Source organism: Sciurus carolinensis, chromosome 7 (genome assembly GCF_902686445.1).
Source record: "Sciurus carolinensis chromosome 7, mSciCar1.2, whole genome shotgun sequence".
Lineage (NCBI taxonomy): Eukaryota > Metazoa > Chordata > Mammalia > Rodentia > Sciuridae > Sciurus > Sciurus carolinensis.
Genome location: NC_062219.1, coordinates 116563274 through 116581542, shown reverse-complemented (window position 1 = coordinate 116581542; position 18269 = coordinate 116563274). Strand labels below are relative to the sequence as shown.

At 39.6% G+C, this 18269-nt stretch overlaps 1 protein-coding gene across 1 annotated transcript in view; it reads left to right on the top strand.

The window, feature by feature from the left end:
- The window catches only part of Dnah8 (dynein axonemal heavy chain 8), a 252532-nt gene that overhangs the window by 80188 nt on the left and 154075 nt on the right, over positions 1-18269 (top strand). The window contains 11 exon segments of the mRNA XM_047558191.1: positions 576-638; positions 2982-3082; positions 5797-5934; positions 6092-6332; positions 9855-10054; positions 13703-13716; positions 13719-13785; positions 13787-13853; positions 15249-15276; positions 15279-15346; positions 15348-15412. Coding sequence (XP_047414147.1) covers positions 576-638; positions 2982-3082; positions 5797-5934; positions 6092-6332; positions 9855-10054; positions 13703-13716; positions 13719-13785; positions 13787-13853; positions 15249-15276; positions 15279-15346; positions 15348-15412 — 1052 coding nt within the window.

Sequence of the window (18269 nt, the reverse complement as noted above, 5' to 3'; positions counted from 1 at the left end):
TTGGGGTATTGTTTACAAATGTGGATGGTTCCTGGTCACCAGAGACTGCCTTCTGTTCTTCCGGGTATTCAACCTGTGTGTATCTCAGTTTCCATATTTGGTTGAACAGTTAGTACAAGAGGGGATCTCAGAATTCTGCATTGGTTATTCTAATGCACAACCACATGATCATTTATCATCATAAGTGAAACTCAGCAGAGCTCTCGAGGTACACACTTCATACAGGATGTGTTTCTTTTTTTCCACATCTTTCATTAGCTGTGTGAAGGACCTTTAAAAATGAATGGAAGCTGGAATAATGAAATGTTCTGAAATTGATAGTAGTCATGGTTGCACAACTCCGAATATACTAAAAACCATTGAATTGTACACTTTGTAAGTGGGTGAATGGTTTAGTATGTGAATTATATCTCAATAAAGCTGTTAGAAAAAATGAATAAATTTCAAGTACAGGACAAAATTAGACAATTTAAATGAAAAATTATGCTTATTGATTTAAAAAAGACTAGATAGACTCAGTGAATAGATGGATGGTCTGATTAAGAATGAAATGGAGATTGTATTATTTCTCATAGGAAGGACCCATGGTTCCAAATATACCACCCCAAGAAGCCAGCAACAGGCTACAGATATTTCAGGTAAAACCACACTTATTTGTTACATTGACCAGGTGCTCTTTTTAAAGATGATTGTAGGGGGAAATTTATGTTTTAGCTTATAATAGGAAAGTTAATGTTTAAAGTACATTCAAATTTTTTTTTTTTTTTTTTTTTTTTTTTTTTTTTTTTTTTTTTTTTTTTTTTTGCGGCTGGGGATTGAACCCAGGGCTTTGTGCATGTGAGGCAAGCACTCTACCAGCTGAGCTATGTGCCCAGCACCCTTTAATTATATTTTAATCACCTAAATGATGTGATTCACTCCTTCTCTGTGCTCCTCCAGACTCTTCTCCCAAAATCTCCCTCTGCATTTTTAGAGAATGAGACCCTGTTGTGAATTTAAATAATATTTTATTCCACTTCCAAGAATCTCATTTGATAATAAAATGATAAAATTATAGCATATAAAAGTCCCCCGCATAAGATTTTAAAGATTGGCAGATGGGTTTTCCGTCTTCCCATGTCCATTGTTTGACTTCTGTTTGTGTCCATCCCTTTCAACGTCCCTACCCCAGATGGCGTAGTGCTCATTGGATCAGGTCAACCTGTCGCTCTTTTCTGCATTCAGATTGCTGCACATGTCAAGAAAAATCACACACCCTTTTGGATTAATGTTTTGTGAATTCATAGATTCCTCTGTAAATTAGCCTGTCGAGAGCATCAGGCAATTCGAATTTTTGTTCCTGGTCTTTTCCTTTTTTTTTTTTTTTTTTTTTTTTTTTTTTTTTTTTTTTTTTTTTTTTTTTTTTTTTTTTGTTTTTTTTTTTTTTTTTTTTTTTTTTTTTAAGTTTTTTTTTTTTTTTTTTTAGTTGTAGATGGACACATCCACAACTTTGTTTTTATTTTGCATGATGCCAAGGATTGAACCCAGTGCCTCATAGATGCTAGGCAAGCACTCTCCCACTGAGCCACAACCCCAGCCCTATTTTCCTCTTTCCTCCTGCCATGGCTGAAAATATGTTTATGTTCTCTTTACATTCCCCATCTGCATTTTCAATAATTTTAAAAATATCAACAATTTAGTGACTCCTGTGTGGTTTGGTCAATAGATATTTGATTAAGAAATGGTTCTCACCTCTAAACTGCTAAAATCCGATAGGGAGATAGCAAACTAAAGGTAATTCCCAAACCACGTGATGATCATTATACTCTACTTATGAGAACCTGTGTCATGGAAACAGAGCTAAGGGGCTTCCAGCTCAGGTAGGGATATTGGGGCAGACAGAGAAGGCTTCCTGGAAGAGGAGAATCTGAGCTACCTCTTGAAGGACTAATTAGAGTTAGCCTGGGGAAAGAGGAAAAGCCAGTTAGGCAGAATTTGCAGCTTGTACAAAGTCCCAGCAATGAAGAGCCTGGAAGTGAGCAGGGACCAGCGAAGAGAGAGATTTAGGGAGACGTTGACCATGGTAACTGAAACTGGAAAGGGAAATTGAAGATAAGCTGGGGCGAAGGTGGAGTGGGGCGGGTACCATATAGCACCCTTTATGTAGAGTGCACATATTTTGTTCCAGGTGAATTACTTCTGTTTACATGTATGCTCTGAACACTCTTAATAGTTAGTATTCCAAATTTATAACCAAGTTCAAATTCAAAAGAAAAATTAAATATGAGTATTGACTTTGTTGATTTAAATTGTTAGAATTATTTCAAATAGTATTAAAAATGACTGGTTTTATAGATGCTTGCATGAAGAAAAACAGGGTTGAATGGACTATGCTACTTATTTATTTATTTACTTATTTCGGTGGTCCTGGGGATTGAACTCAGGGTACTCAGGGGTATTCTACTACTAAACTACATCTCCAGCATCCCCTCCATCTATATTTTTTGAGACAGGGTTTCACTAAGTTGCTCGGGCTGGCCTTAGAACTTGTGATTGTCCTATCTCAGTTTCCTGAGTGGGTGGGATTACAGGCAGGTGGTACCTGAACCAAGCACACTTCACTCATTTTTAACCCTGTTGGAGGGAAATATGACCAGTCTTAATTAGTGCATTTGCCCTTATTACGGATTTTTACGAATGCAGTTTTGTTACTTTCAGGTGTGTATATTGGAACTTGAAATTTAGGTCTTCTGGAGATCACTTAATTTATTAAAGAAAGAATTTTATAAAATGGGTGCTTTTAGAATGTTTGAAAGCTCATTTTCTTAAATGCTCAACTTTTCTCTAGTAGATTGGCATAAGTGTAAATTTGCTTCACCAGTCCTTGTTTCATAGATACTACTAAAAAACCTCAACCTAGCTTTTAGCTCAGTTGATAAAGTTTACTTAAATGGGATCTAAATTAATTACATTTTAGTACAATTTAGAAATCTTTGTTATAGGCCAATTTTGATGATCTGTGGAGGAAATTTGTCACATATTCGTCTGGTGAACAACTTTTTGGATTGCCTGTGACCGACTATGAGGTTTTACACAAAACCAGGTAAGTTTAGAAAATGTCCAGGGGCTTGAGATATAGCTCAGTTGGTAGAGAGCTGGCCTTGCAAGCATGAGGCTCTAGGTTCAATCCCCAGCACCACAAAAGGAAAAAAAAAATGTCCAAGTCTTACATACAAATAATTAAATACTCCCTGTTAGAAGACTCACATCACTGACAAATCTTTTATCATGTGGAGAACAACATGACTTGGAACACTCCTAAATATCCCCCTGTCCTGAATTTTTTTTCTTTTTTTTTTGGTACCAGGGATTGAACCTAGGGGTGCTTAACTAATGAGCCACATCCCTAGACCTTTTATATTTTCTCTTTTGAGACAGTTCTCACTAAGTTGCTGAGGCTGGCTTTGAACTTGTGATCCTCCTGCCTCAGCCTCCTGAGCAACTCAGGCGTGTGCCACCACACCCAGTTTGTCCCCGGGTTTCTTGACCTATGAGACACACAGTGTTCATGTACAGAAGAAATTGTATGGAAGTAGAAAACAGATTGCAGAAATTCTAAGCATGCATGGCCTAGAGTTAACTTTTATACTTTGCTTTTTCTTTTTACTAGTTTTGGACAGTGTTAGTGTAGAAGTATTGCAACTTTGAATCAGTTTATTTAAGGGAATAACCTTCCTCAACTCTTTCATCCTTCTTACTGCACTTAAGCTAAAGTGCTCTTCCCCAGTGGAGACGTAGAATTTACTGAAATCGGTGGTCAAAGAACTTAGCTGATTTTAAGCAATAGATCTAAGATGTAAGCAAGTATATTTTAATAGAACTTTAAATATGCCTTTCCTCAAAAGGGACATTAAAACACTGCTATTTGCTTATTAGAGTCTTGACTTTAGAAAAGAGTTTAATGTTGACTTCTTTTAGTCACAGCATGAAAATTTCACCATCAAATAGGTGTGAAATTTTCTGAAGATAAGTGTGTCAGCCATACAGGGTGGATGGTCCACATTCTCTTTCTAAAACAGTTGGTCTTCAAATTTAACCCATTCACCAACTGTATGAGAATATTAGATAGCTGGTTCGTATCCCTGATGTATTGAATTGGGGTCTCTGGAATTGGGTCCTGGGAAATTTGTGCTTTTACACCTTCTCAAGGTGATTCTCAGGTATACTCAGTGTGAGGTTCAATGTGCTGACCTTCAGTATAGCAGGACACATAATCATCTGGACCAGTGGACCATTTTTTATTTTGATATTTTAAAGTAATCGTATAAATAATTTATAGAAGAAAGAATAATAGGATGATAAAAAGACACTTTTAGTAGAAAATTTAATAAGATCTTAAGCAGAGTAAACCCAAACTTGAGCTCCATGATGTCCTGGTTTGAAGATACACACGAAGCAGAGGCCATCATTTAAGTACAGCTCGCTCCTCAGCTGCCATGCATGAATCTGGAGCAGACCCACTGCAAACACTGATTCCAGCTTTCAAATCCATCTCCCATGGATCGCTAGCTTAGCATTCCTTCTTCTTAGCACTCGTGGTGTTAAACCTCAAGGCGGTTGAAAACTCAGACACTTGTCATTTTGTTGAAGAGAGGGCTGCCACCTTCTTTGCAGTATAAGCACAAACATCTTTGCTTTTATATTTGAATTATCAACTTAACAAATATTGTCATTTCTACCTCATCTGTTTCCTTTGAATGTACTTCTGCCTCTAACACTTGTCTACTTATGAACTATATCAAATGAAACATACACAGGCATCATCAATAATGAGAAAACACTATTACTCATCTCTTTCACAAAATGGTCCAGTTCTTGTCACCTGGTGAGGCCCTTGCCCCTGTTGAAATCTGTTGTTCGGTCCTAAATTATGGCATTTCAAAAAACTCATCTGGGTTATCATCATCTGAAGACTCACAGTCTGAGGTGTCACTTATACAATCAATTTCACCCTCAAAATTAGAGTCTATCTGTGCTTTCTGCCTCTTTTTTCCTTAACACTTTGGAAACATATTCTGTTGTCAATTTTCTTCCCTTTGCTGCTTTAGGAAGAAATGAGGAACTGAACTCTTAGCCATATTAAGAGAAAGCTAAGCAAGCAGAAGTCTATAAGAATGTTGTCTCCAGAGTTGTTTTTGTATTTCTTGAAAGATGATGAAGTACTTTGAGAAACTTGATGAGAAACCCAAAGAATGATTTGATAGTGATTGATTCACTCTTATATCATCCTTTGAGAGATTTCATCATTCTTATTATTTTAGTGATGTTTAGCAGAGTTGGGAATAACTAGTAATAATGAATTAATTTTTAGGTGAATGAAAAGAGCAAAATGAGAAAAGAATTGGAAAAATAAGATAATTAAGATTGTAATGTTTGGATTTATAAAAGGTCCTGATTTTTCCTTTACAAAATAACCAAACCATGTGTTAATCAAATTATGGTATTATTTGAAGTGTTTAGGAACTGTAAACTTGGCTTTATTATTACTATTGTTTTATTATTGTTATTGTTGTTTATTATTATTATTATTATTATTTACAGTACAAGGCAAGACATGCTAGGCAGGAGTTCTACCCCTGAGCTACATTCCAGCCTTTAAACTTGACATTGCATATTAAACTTTAACAAAATTTTTTAATTGGAAGCCTAGAAAGAGGTGTGCATTTGGTGTCTAAAAGACGTTATTCACATAATTATGAAATTTTGATTGAATGAATTCTGCCCATCCAATGATGACTTAATTATTTCATTTTGCAGAAAAGAACTCAACTTGCTGCAGAAACTGTATGGACTGTATGATACTGTAATGGGCAGTATTAGTGGTTATTATGAAATACTTTGGGGAGATGTAGATATTGAAAAAATCAATGCAGAGCTGCAGGAATTCCAAAACAGGTGAGCTTCCGTTGAATTAGCTTGCCTTTTCATCGTGCTTGTCTTCACAGGCTCCTATGGATACTTCACAAACTAATTTATTCCCTGGTGTATTACGGTAACATCTCCCTCCAAGAAATGCAGAGGTGATGAAGTATTTTCTCTTTCTTTCTGAAAGATGTCGTAAACTTCCCAAAGGACTGAAAGATTGGCAAGCTTATTTGGATCTGAAAAAAAGAATTGATGATTTCAGTGAGTCGTGTCCTCTGCTAGAAATGATGACCAATAAAGCGATGAAGCAGAGGCACTGGGACCGGATCTCCGAGCTAACTGGAACCCCATTTGATGTGGAATCGGATTCTTTTTGTCTTAGAAACATCATGGAAGCACCGCTCCTCAAAAATAAGGATGACATTGAGGTACGGAAGTTCTTATCAATATAGTCTGTTAAAGAAGGTCTTCCTTTTCTGAGACTTGTACAAGGAGACATTTTATTTGATTTTTTTTAGTTTAATTTTTCTTTTAAATTAACACATAATGATTGTAAGAATTTTGGGGATGTAGTGTGATCTTTCAATACCTGTTTGCAATGTGTAATGATCAAATCAGGGTAATTAGCATTTCCATCTCCTCTTCTAATTCTTCGTAAAACATATAATGGGTGGCTGGGAAGTGAGTCTCCTTGTTGTGCTATAGATCACTGAAACTTCTTCCTCCCACCCAGCTGTGTTTTGGCACACATTACCCATTGCCCTGCTATTCCTCTTTCCCTTCGCTAGCCTATAGTAATTAATCACTGTTTTACTCTATTTTTTAGCTTTGACATGAGAGAGACATGTGGTTATCTATCTTGCTGTGTCTGACTCATGGAGATTTTTGAATTCTTGAGCAGCTTTGACCCTTGTAGTTCTTGGAGCAAGAGGGTTTGAACTTCTGTTAAGTACTCCATCAAAGTAACTTGCATCAGACACATTAGTTATCCTTGCTATGGAAAACTAGATAGTAAAATAGGCAATGAGATGTGTCATGTCCACAAAGCTAGTGGAAGTGGTAGAAAGTGTTTGCATAAAAAGGTGTATGAGTTGGAACTGTTGGAATTGTAGGTCTACACTTGGACTTGTAAGAATAAGATTGATATGAGGAGAGTTTTAGTAACAAGGTTGATTATATAGATCTGGAGTATAGGGTTCTGAAGTGCTCCTGGGGGGAGGTGGATGGTGGTTAGGATGCTTATACATGTAGTGGTGGTGGGATGCTCTGCGAGAAGAAGGTGTGTGGACCTGGGGCACGTTCTGCATGAAAGCCAACACGTATTCTGGTTCCCTTTCTGTTTAGAATAAACACTTTGTTAGGGGGTTTACTGTTTGCCCTCTATTATGCGTCCTTAAAATGCAAACTGATCCTGAGCATTCCTGACTTTTACAAAATAATCCTGTCACTCAAGGAGATAATACGATTATTCAAAATACATTAATTTTGGAACTTCTCAATCTGTCCTCCTGTCCCTGAACTGCTTATCCATTTAAAAAACATCTGTTTACAGTGTTTATGTGTTGTGTTCTTATTGAATTCCTTAGGGTACTTTTTCTAAATTTCTAATTTGGTATTTATTTTAAAAGTCTATCAAGTTTTATAATTTTTCTGTTATTACCTTCTTTTTTCCAAGATTTTTAACTGACCCTTTTTGGTAACTGCATGTTCTTTTTTCATTTCCACACTGTTCCCAATTTTCTGAATTCTGTAGATTCTTAAATCTACATGTATTCTCAGATTTGTAAGTTTCAAATCTATGGTTTTACAGATGTCTTCACTTATCTCTTTGTGCATCCTAAATATGAATATTTTGAATTTTTTATTGTGGAAAATTTCAAACTATGCGAAAGTAGAGATGCCCTTGCTTCAGGAGGGATCCACTCACGGTCATGATTATTTCATCTATACCTCCCATCCTCCAACAACTCCAGTTGAAGCACAAACATTGTTTTCAGATTTTTTCATGAAACTGGTCTGAGTTTTTTTGCTCTGGTTGTTTTTTAGGTTGACTATCCTTTGGAGCATTAGATTGTTTTAAAAGTGGACTTTGTAACTTTTGTTTGTTGGGAGGGTTCACTCTGAATGGCAGAAGTTCAAAAACTTTGGCTTCCATGATTTGCTAAAATTGTTTCTCCCATTCTGTGTTTTAACTTGCCTTGGTTGGTGGCCTTGTGTTTCCTCTTCCACTACCCATCTTCCCTCAGCCCTGGGTCCAGAACCAGGTGTTTAACAGCAGTTTATCCCCTACTGTGCTGTGGTGGGATGGATCTAGGCACCAGCTGACCTGTTTCAGGTCCTGGTTGTAGGTGGAGTCCCTGTCACTGCATCCCTCTGTACACAGCATCATCTAATGTGAACAACCAGATGACAGCTGGAGGCAGTGTTCAGGCTCCTTCCACAAAGGGAGGGAACTAGCCCCAGCCCTCGCTCCTTCTCTCTGATCTACTGCTTTAAGTCTCCTTTATCCCAGAGCAACCAGAGGTCTGACCCCACTGGCCACAACCCTCGGGTCTGAGCTTCAACTCTGCCCTTGAGTTTGCATTATCTTTTCTACTTATTGCTTGTGTTTTAAAGCCTGGCTATGTTTGTTTTTACTTTCTCTTTTTTGTATTTTATCCATCATTCTAAGCTTTTTAGAGATGAGGAAACATACCACATGACCAGAAATCTCCCATATATATGCGTTTGGATTTTCTGCCTTCCCCTGCCTCTTTTTAACAGTATGTACACCAAAAGTTTTACTTCCAATGTGTTTTTGCCCTGTTTGTAATATTACTAAATACTCTTGAAGGAAACAGAATTGAAAGAAATCTTGGTGACCATCTCGTTTTTATCAGGAGGCTTTTATATTTAAAAATGTAGCCAGTCATAGGCTGGTGTTTGAAAATTTATTTTTAAAATGGAAAGTACTTCTGGAGATCAGGTATTAACTCTTGGTACCGCAGAGGGACTCTGGGGACTGTCTGCTCAGAGGCACCCTGCTGCTCTGTCACGTGCCCTCCCACTAATCCACCTGGGTTCCTGCTGCTACCGGGTTTCCTGCCTCTACAGGAGGTCTTTCCCCTCCACTAGAATGTCCTCTCCACCAAGCCACGCTCTACCGGAAGGGTGCCTGCTCCTCAGTGAAAGGCCTTCCTCCTTGGGCACGAGTCAGTTCTCCCTCCTTAAAACTCATGATTTACGGCTCTCATGACATTTAGGACACACTAATTTGTGTCATGTGTATCAGTGGCAAAATCTTACACCTTCACATTCCTTTCCATCTGTGAATCTGTAATACTAAGTATGAAATAAGTTGAGGTATGGTGGGGAAAATATGTCACTTTTATTTTCTTTTGTGAGACTTTCACATCAAGGATTCTTAGGGAAGTGGGAAAACCCATAAGAAAAAAATAGAGTCGTCTGTTAAGCCAGAACAGACAAGAATATGCTAACATTTATGTTACTTGAAATAGTTCAAAAGATTCACATATATTCTCATTTGATTCTCCCCGCTGGCCTCCAGGATGGATAGGACAACTGGGATTATCTCCCCTTTAGTAAAATCCTCCAGTTAGAAATATGATCAAGGAACCGGGGTGTAGCTTCGTGGTGGAGCGCTTGCCTGGCATGCACAAGGTCTGTGTTTGATCCCCAGCACCACAAGAAATTAATACAATTAAACTAAATTTAAAAAATGACTTAAGTTCCGTTATCTTACATATGTGGTACAAGAGAATAGTTCGGAGTCGAGTTATAAGGTTCTGCTGAGCCTGCAGCACGCAAGTCTTGGTTTTCTTAGCTGCAAAATGACCCCCTGAACTAGATGACTTCTGAGTCCCTCCCAAGCTAAACCCTTCTGTGATTTTATGATGCACTTAACTTGAGGTTGGAAGTGTCATGCCGTATTCTTTGATTTTCCTCTGAAGGATATTTGCATATCTGCCAGTAAGGAAAAGGATATCGAGGCCAAGCTGACGCAGGTGATTGAGAACTGGACCAACCAGAACCTGAGTTTTTCAGCCTTTAAGGGAAAGGGCGAGCTCCTGCTCAAAGGGACGGAGTCAGGAGAGATCATCACTCTGATGGAGGATAGTTTAATGGTCTTAGGCTCCTTACTAAGCAACAGGTAATTTTATAATTTGGGGGAGAGACTTCAATTTGGTGTTCCGGGTTATACAATATGAGGCAACTCCCAGTTTTGCAACTGGGACATCACAGAAGATTCTGCCCCACACTGCTGGCTCTCCTCTGTTCTGATATGAACTGTTTTCCCCAGCAGTCGTGACCCCCATCCAGTCTTTAATGGCACTCATCTCCCCTCCCCCGTTTTCCCAGGAGGCCCCCATCATAACCACCTCCCCCCCGTGGGTTCTCTGAACATCTTGGCTCCGTCCTGAGATGTCCTCTTTGTTTTATCTTCTCTTTTTTGGTTCCTGAGTTCTTATCATTGCCCTCTTTGGCTAACCCTGTTTGAGCATTTGCCCAGTGTCCCAGGAAAAGAAAGCTGGCCACACATGAAGGCAATATACCTCCTCGGGGACTTGGAACTTAGAGGCTTGCTTTTTTTTTTCGTAGATTTCAGGGCAAAGTTTATTAGAAGAAATTAAGTAACTGTTAAATCTCCCTCCACCCCATTCCAATATTTATGCCTCCACCTCTCAACTGAGGGTGATTTGTTCAGAGTGGTGCTACTCTGAGAGCATTTTAGGTCAGTTGCCATCTCCTGAGTTCACTGCTACTTTTGTCACCTGTGATCAATATACAAATTATTGGTGGTCAAAGGTACAAAAGAGGCACAGGGGGCTGGGGGATGATCCTCTATTCAGGAGTGTTGGAGGAAAGACACCAGGAATGCTCAACTTGTTGAAGGGCTCGCCTACATTAAAAAAAGACATTGGGAAGGTGTCCACTGCTGAGAAAGCAAGGTACAAGCTGATTCTGGAAGAGGACAATAAAAATGTACACAGGAGCTGGGGGTGTCGCTCAGCGGTAGAGCACTGCTCTAGCGTGTGGAAGGACTGAGGTTTCACCCCAGCACTGCGGGTAGGAGGTGGCGGGGAGTACATAAAAAGAACTCTGCTCACATCATTCCAGTCATGACAAGGGAAAGGAAAGCTTAGGGCTTCGTCTCTGAATTACCAGCCTTCCAAATCAAACCTATCCCTCGTTGGAGACCAGCTCCTTTACCTCCTCACAGAAACTGAAGAAAACATTTATCATTGTTTCAGTTTGCTCTAGCTCATGTCTCACTAAATAATCTTCTAATCTGAAATTTGGTTTCCTTAGCAGTATCAGCACTACAAAAAGATAGTCCATGATGGGCAAGTGATTAATTAAAATTTGGGGTGAGAAATCTGAGCTTCAGAGGCTTACTTTTTTATGAAAAGTGGGTATATCTGTGTTGAGTCTACTGTGCCTTGAATGAGGCCACTGTTCATCACTGAACTGTGGGACGAACTCAGAGGTACATGTGATCTCAAGCACAGTTTTAGGAAATTCCGATGGAAATGTCAGGTCTTTGATCTGGGTATTTGCAACCTGTATTCTCCTAGCTGACTGGACAGTAGTTCTTGGCTGGTTTTCACACTAACACATCTAAGAAATATGTCACAAGCCCATCATTAACAGAGACAATGTCCCGGGAACATGGGAATTCTAATGTCCCTCCTTCAGGCTGGGGGTCCCTGATTAAATGACACCTGCATGACCTCTGGCCCCAGGGGCAGCCTTGTATTTGAATAATGTATTAATCAAATTCTGGCTGAGTTTATTGAGATAAAGATCCCAAAGTCATGCTCTGATTTCAGGGAATCTGAATAGTCCTGGCAAAGGTGACCCTAAGATGTTCACTGGTTCCTAAACTTCACCAGCTACTACTTCCCCATTACAGATTTTGCCATCCTGACTTCCTGCATGATTATGAACTCTTGAAGTAGTGGCTATAGATTGCCCTGAGCTGTGCCTGTGTCCAAGGAGTTCAGGATATAATTCTTGAACTTTGTATTTGCTTGGATATAGCTGGGCTGGTAAAATACCAGTTTATATTCCTAGTAAACTCACTGTTGAGGCCCTGCTAGGCAGAGTATAAGGATATCCACGAAGCCATCACATTTTGGGAAAGTCTCCTCCTAGAGAACTTGGCAGTACCTACTGAACCTGGAAACCCTAACCACAGACTGACCTCAGAGGAGGCAGTGCCTGCTGTCCTCTGGGCTACCTGGATGTGGCTTCAGAGGGAAGTTGGATGTCTCTATGGGTGAGACATGACTCTGGATATTGCCTGGAATGTAACAGTTCCCTGGTGAATCCATGGGACTCTGTGGGCCTTCCTCTTAGTCATGGGTTCTGCCACACACAGTTGTACAATGCAGATACATGACTAAAAGAGAGAAGCTGGTTGTGCTAGGTTTCACTTCCGGTCACCCTTTTCATGTTGGGAGGTTATGCACACCAAAGGTGACTCTTACTCTCTAAATGGGACTGTTCTTGACCCTTGAGATCTAGCTGCTTCGTCTTCCTGGAACACTTGCCTATGCCATCTAACTTTCCATGTCTTGAGTTAGAAGTTGTTTTGGGTGTATTTACTGCCTTTTGGCTTCACACCAGTGGCCACAGGGACAATATATATTAGGTTTTAGGAAAAATGCCTCTTACGGCCTAAACAACTGAATTGGAACAATTTTTGTACAACTTCCTTTGTGACTCCAGATATCATATAGGCTTCCAGATAAGTTATAGGTCACTCAGGCATCAGACTGTACTCAGAAAAGCCTTCTGGGTCACCTTCTGAGAAGTCCTCTATATGTGAGCATTTTCAGATCGGATCACTCTGTCCTGGATCAAGAAAAAATTTAAGACCCTAGGGAATAAATGTTCTGTTCCCCAGGAAGCACTTGATCCCACATTGGAACTATTTGCCATGACCATAAACTAAAGTTAACCTCGTGCTGTAACTGAAATTGGGTCTTTACCCAGTAGCTGCCCATCAGTTCTTCTATGACATCCACTCTATGTCTTGTCTTTTCTGTTGAGCTCAACTTTATGGGTACCTTGTGTTCTCATAAACACTTAAGCCAACACCAATGACCAGAAAAACAGGACCCAGAGTCTTTGGGGATAGTTATCCAGGATCTCTAGCACTGCAGAATCAGTTGTAGTGCCTGGTGAAATTCCTAGTCTCTGGGTGGAGGTCAAACCACAAGCTTGACCCTAATATTGTAGTAATCTTTCTCTGAGTGAACCTGGTGATGCCTACCCCTCTCCTGATATTTAAGGGTTAGATTTGTTTAGTCCCATTAGAGATGATCTATCTCTTAGATGAAAACTTCAAGACCATTCATAGAAGGAAAATTCCTGGGTAATGGTCCCTTTCCCGATATTCATTAATTCCGTAGACCACAGAAAAGCAAACAGTGGGTTATGTGTTGCTCTCACAGGAAGTTCCCACTTGTACTGGGCTCACAGAAGTCTGGGAAAACCACCTTATTCTTGTTACTATTTTATTCCCAGGAGCAACTAGCCCAGTTCCTTCGTTGGACCTGCATGCCATAAGACTTGCCCCATTTTCCTGTTCTATGACTGCCACATGGGAACAAAAAGTGAAGTCACTATAATTATATGAGTTTTATGACTAAAAAGCAGAGATTTCATTGGGTCTATAATATTTCTGAGGGACTGCCCTTTTAGGAAATGTTTCTCATGTGATTTACTTTGTTAGGCCGTGCTGTTTAATGATCTTCCTTGAAACGTAACATTTTCCATTCTTGCCTTTTAGATATAATGCTCCATTTAAAAAAATATACAGAATTGGGTGTATAAATTGTCCACTTCCTCAGATATAATTGAAGAGTGGCTAGTGGCAGAACCTTTGGGTCTACCTGGAAGCTGTCTTTGTAGGTGGAGATATTGCCAAACAGCTGCCTCAGGTAAATAAGGCTTTTCGTAATGTCTGATAAAATAATGGGTGTGTGTGATCTGCAGGTCTCTGTGAAAGGTGGATGGTCAAGTCTTAACCCATACCACTGGTTGGTAAACCATGGCCACTTGCTTGTTTAAAAAATTTTATTGGAACATGGCCACATCCACTTATTTGCATTTTGTCAATGGTTGCTTTAACACTATAACAGCAGAGCAGAGTCATTGTAACAAAAATCATATAGCCCACAAAGTCTTAAATATTGTACTGTCTGAAAAATGCTCACCTCTGATTTACATTAGCAGAAAGAAACAGATAGTTTCAAACACTGAGAAATCTTGAAAGTATGTGAGTACTTACAGATGCAGAACTATTAAATTATAGTAGTTCATCTCTTTCAAGAGCTAACCTTATAATATTCCTCTGAGAATAGTATTGAAGTTAATCTGTATTCTGTAAGCACAAATTAACTCTTAGTAAGTTTGCTACTAGCAGATCAGAACATACTGTGGGGTAAAGAAACAGCCTGAGAACTTTGTAATGAAACCTTGAAACAGTTCCTTTGGGGACTTTTAAGCAAATGTCAATAATTAACTGATGGTTTTGGACTATGAAGGCAACTTTCCTATTAGAAAATTAAGCCTGAAATAATTAAGCTAGAAATTCCTAAAGGTTTTCTGTCGACAAATGGGATCTATATAGGTTATAATGGGATCTATATAGGTTATAAATCAAGGGCAAAAAGCATTGAAAATGCTTGATTTTTTCTTTGTAATACATTTTTAGAGCACAAAACTAAAACATATTGGCTTTGTTTTTAATTAGAAAGTTGCATTTTTAAAAGAGGCAAGATTATGCCAATTTCTAGAGGCATTTTTGCAACTGCATGCAAAGTTTCCTATCATCCATAGTAAATAGAAAGTTTTCATTTGCACAAATGTAAATGAAGCGTTGTTTTGTGTTTTTATTTATTTTTTTTCTTTCTTCTCCCTGCCTGGGGTACCATTGAGTTGTAATTATTCCAAGGACCCTGAGATCAAATTATTTTCATGCTTCTTCACTTTGCTCATCAAATCAAAACACCTGGGGTGCTGAAAGACTAGATTTGAACTTTAAGTTGAGAGCTCTGCAAATTAATCATGTAGCACTTCAAAATGTATTAAATGCAAGGAAACAAATAACCAGTAACCCCATTGTGGATGGAGCAGTATTTTTAATAAGAAGCTTTATAAGTTCAGGTTTTGTGTTCTTCAGAATTAATTCAGTTGAAAAAATAATTGTTTAAATTATGTAGTCTAAGATTAATCTACGCTGGTTTGAAGAACCGTAAGAAAGTCCAAACTGAACACTTTGCTTTTTCAATCATCCACATGCTAATCTTTACTCCCTATGGATTTATTTTTAGGAAGCAAAACGTTTTCAGAATATTGACAAGGCTGGATAAAAATAATGCAGCGCGCTCATGAGAATCCCAATGTGATCAGTTGCTGTGTTGGAGATGAAAACCATGGGGCAGCTCTTGCCCCATCTACATGAGCAGTTGGAAGTGTGTCAGAAGTCACTTACAGGGTAAGAGTTGACTTTTGAAATAATGCATCATTTTATATGTGATGGTGGTTTTATCCCTCACAAGTTACTAGCAATGGACTACTTTTCTGGCTTTATAGAGATGGTTCAAGTGGGAATAGGATTTATATTTTTACATAAATTTAGTTTTTCTTAGACTTGTGGTGGGTGAGTGAAGGTATTGTGTCAGTTTCCTACAACCTTAGGTGCCCTTCAACAGATGAATTGATAAGAAAATGTGGTATATATGCACAATGAAGTATTACTCAGCTGTAAAGAAGAATGACTTTATGACATTTGTTGGTCAATGGATGGATCTGGAAACTATCATGCTAAGTGAAATTAACCCAGATCCCAAAAGCCCAAGGTCAAATGTATTCTCTGTATGTGGAAGCTAATCCACAATAAGGAGTGTGGAGGGGAAGAACAGAAGTTTAGTAGATTAGACAGTAGGAGATGGAGGGAAGGGACAGGGGATAGGAAAAGGAAAGACAACCACACTTTCCTTTGTACGTATATGAAAACATCATAGTGAATCCAATCATCATGTACATCTACAAGATTGGATCCTAACTAGAATAAGATATATTCCATGCTTGTATAATTATATCAAAATGAATTCTACTGTCACACATAACTAAAAAGAACCAATAAAAAAATTTAGAAACATTGTATTAGTTTCCTAAGGCTGCTAGGACAAACTATGTAGCTTAAAACAATAGAAATTTATTCTCTCACAGCCCTAGAGACCCAGAAGTCTGAATCAAGTGTCAGCTCCCTCGAAGGCTTTATGGGGGAATCCTTGCTTGCTGTTCACAGCTTGTGGTGGTGCTGGGAGCTCCTTGGCTTGTGGCTACTTAACTCCACTTCCTGTGTCTCTTTACCTGGTCATCTCCTTTCCTTCTCCTGCACTAGTCGTTGGGTTTAAGGCTCATCTGGATCATCTGGATTATGGAGGACAAGGTCTTCTCAAGACCCTTAACTTCATGATGTCTGCAGAGCCCTCCTTCCCCAGTGTCACACTTACAGATTGCAGGGACAGTATGTGACTGTGCCTTCTGGAGGGGCTCTCCTTCAGTCCACTACAGGCAGGGAGTACGGAACTTCACTGAAAGAACAGCTACCAGACGAATTCACGGATGATTTTCTTAAAGAAATTTATAATTGTTTTTTATTAACATCTCAACATTTCTATCGGTAACCTTGCCACTATGTTTCTGCAAGCAGTTTCAACAGCTATTTCTTGCCACTGAGCTCTCCAATTAGACATTGTCCTCCAGATAACACTGCTCTGCATAGCTGTCTCCAATAGTCTTAACTGCCTCTTTAAAGTTTTTTTAATGGTTGATGGTATCCTCCATTTGCTCCTCAAATACGGGCAGGTTCTACAAATTTTGAAGCTCTTTTATTAGGCTTAGGTTTCTCCTACCTTTTCCCCTTGTTCTTAAGTTTTCACTACCACTTGGTTATTTCTTTTGGGGGTTCTTTATGTTAGACTTAGTCCCTTTTTTCCTTGTTCTTAGATTTTTTGAGCAATTATTTTCTAGGTCACTACCACTCAATTTTTCCTCACTTTATTCTCTTTAAGCGTTCTTTTCTGTTACTATTAAATCCTGTTCATGAAGATCCCCCTTGTGGCACACTGAGCAGCTTTTCTTCTATAAACCCTGGGCTTATTCTACTAGGGTTTGAACATATGATCATACAGTGGTTTCCTTATTTTCTAGTCCTTCCTCAGTGTTTCTACTGTAGGGTATTCAAAAAGCCCTCATCCAAAACCAAGAGGAAACTCTTTCCACAGTATCGAGAAATACTTTAGCTGTTTTTTCCTTTAATGGCGTCTCATGGTTTTTTAATAGCTCCCTGAGGGGTTGCTGCATTCTGAATAATGGCGTCTCATGGTTTTTTTAATAGCTCCCTGAGGGGTTGCTGCATTCTGAATTTAGACGTTTCAGACCCCATTGTTACTAATTTGAATAGCTTTAGTTATGGCAGTTACAATAACAAACAGTGGCCTAGCTGCCAGGAGCAACGAGATTACTGAAAGGAAAACTATCAAGTGTGCCTTAGAACCCTAATTGGACCGCTTCAAGTGTGTTTCTACTTTCACTTTAATTGGACGCCGCGTTCCACGCGTCAGGACCGCTGATGGCGTATCCCGATACCCTTTAACCCGCGTTCCACGCGTCAGGACCGCTGATGGCGTATCCCCATAACTTTAACCCCGCGTTCCACGCGTCAGGACCGCTGATGGCGTATCCCGATTACCCTTTACCCGCGTTCCACGCGTCAGGACCGCTGATGGCGTTATCCAGATACCTTTTGACCCGCGTTCCACGCGTCAGGACCGCTGATGGCGTATCCCGATACCTTTTGACCCGCGTTCCACGCGTCAGGACCGCTGATGGCGTATCCCCGATACCCTTTAACTATTTTATAACCGGTTTAACTTATATAAAATAAAAAAAAAATTTTTTTTAGATATCTTACCTTGTTTTTCTTTATAAGGTTTTTCATCTTCCCGGGTTTCGGCACCAGTTTATCGTGTTCCCTCTGGCCGCAGAGAGGAGACCCGACAAACGTCTGAAGCTTTGGAAGTTGATTATGCACAGTCCCTCTCCTACACTTCTCTTACTCCCAGCTTCTGCGCACTCCCAGCTTCTCTTCTCTCAGCTCTTCTCTCAGCTTCTTCTCTCCAGCTTTCTTCGCACTCCCAGCTTCTTCCGCCCTCAGCTTCTTCCGCCCCAGCTTCTTCCGCCCTCAGCTTCTTCCGCGCCCAGCTTCTTCCGCCGCCCCCAGCTTCTTCCGCCCCAGCTTCTTCCGCGCCCAGCTTCAGCTTCTGTTCCTTACTCTCCACCCC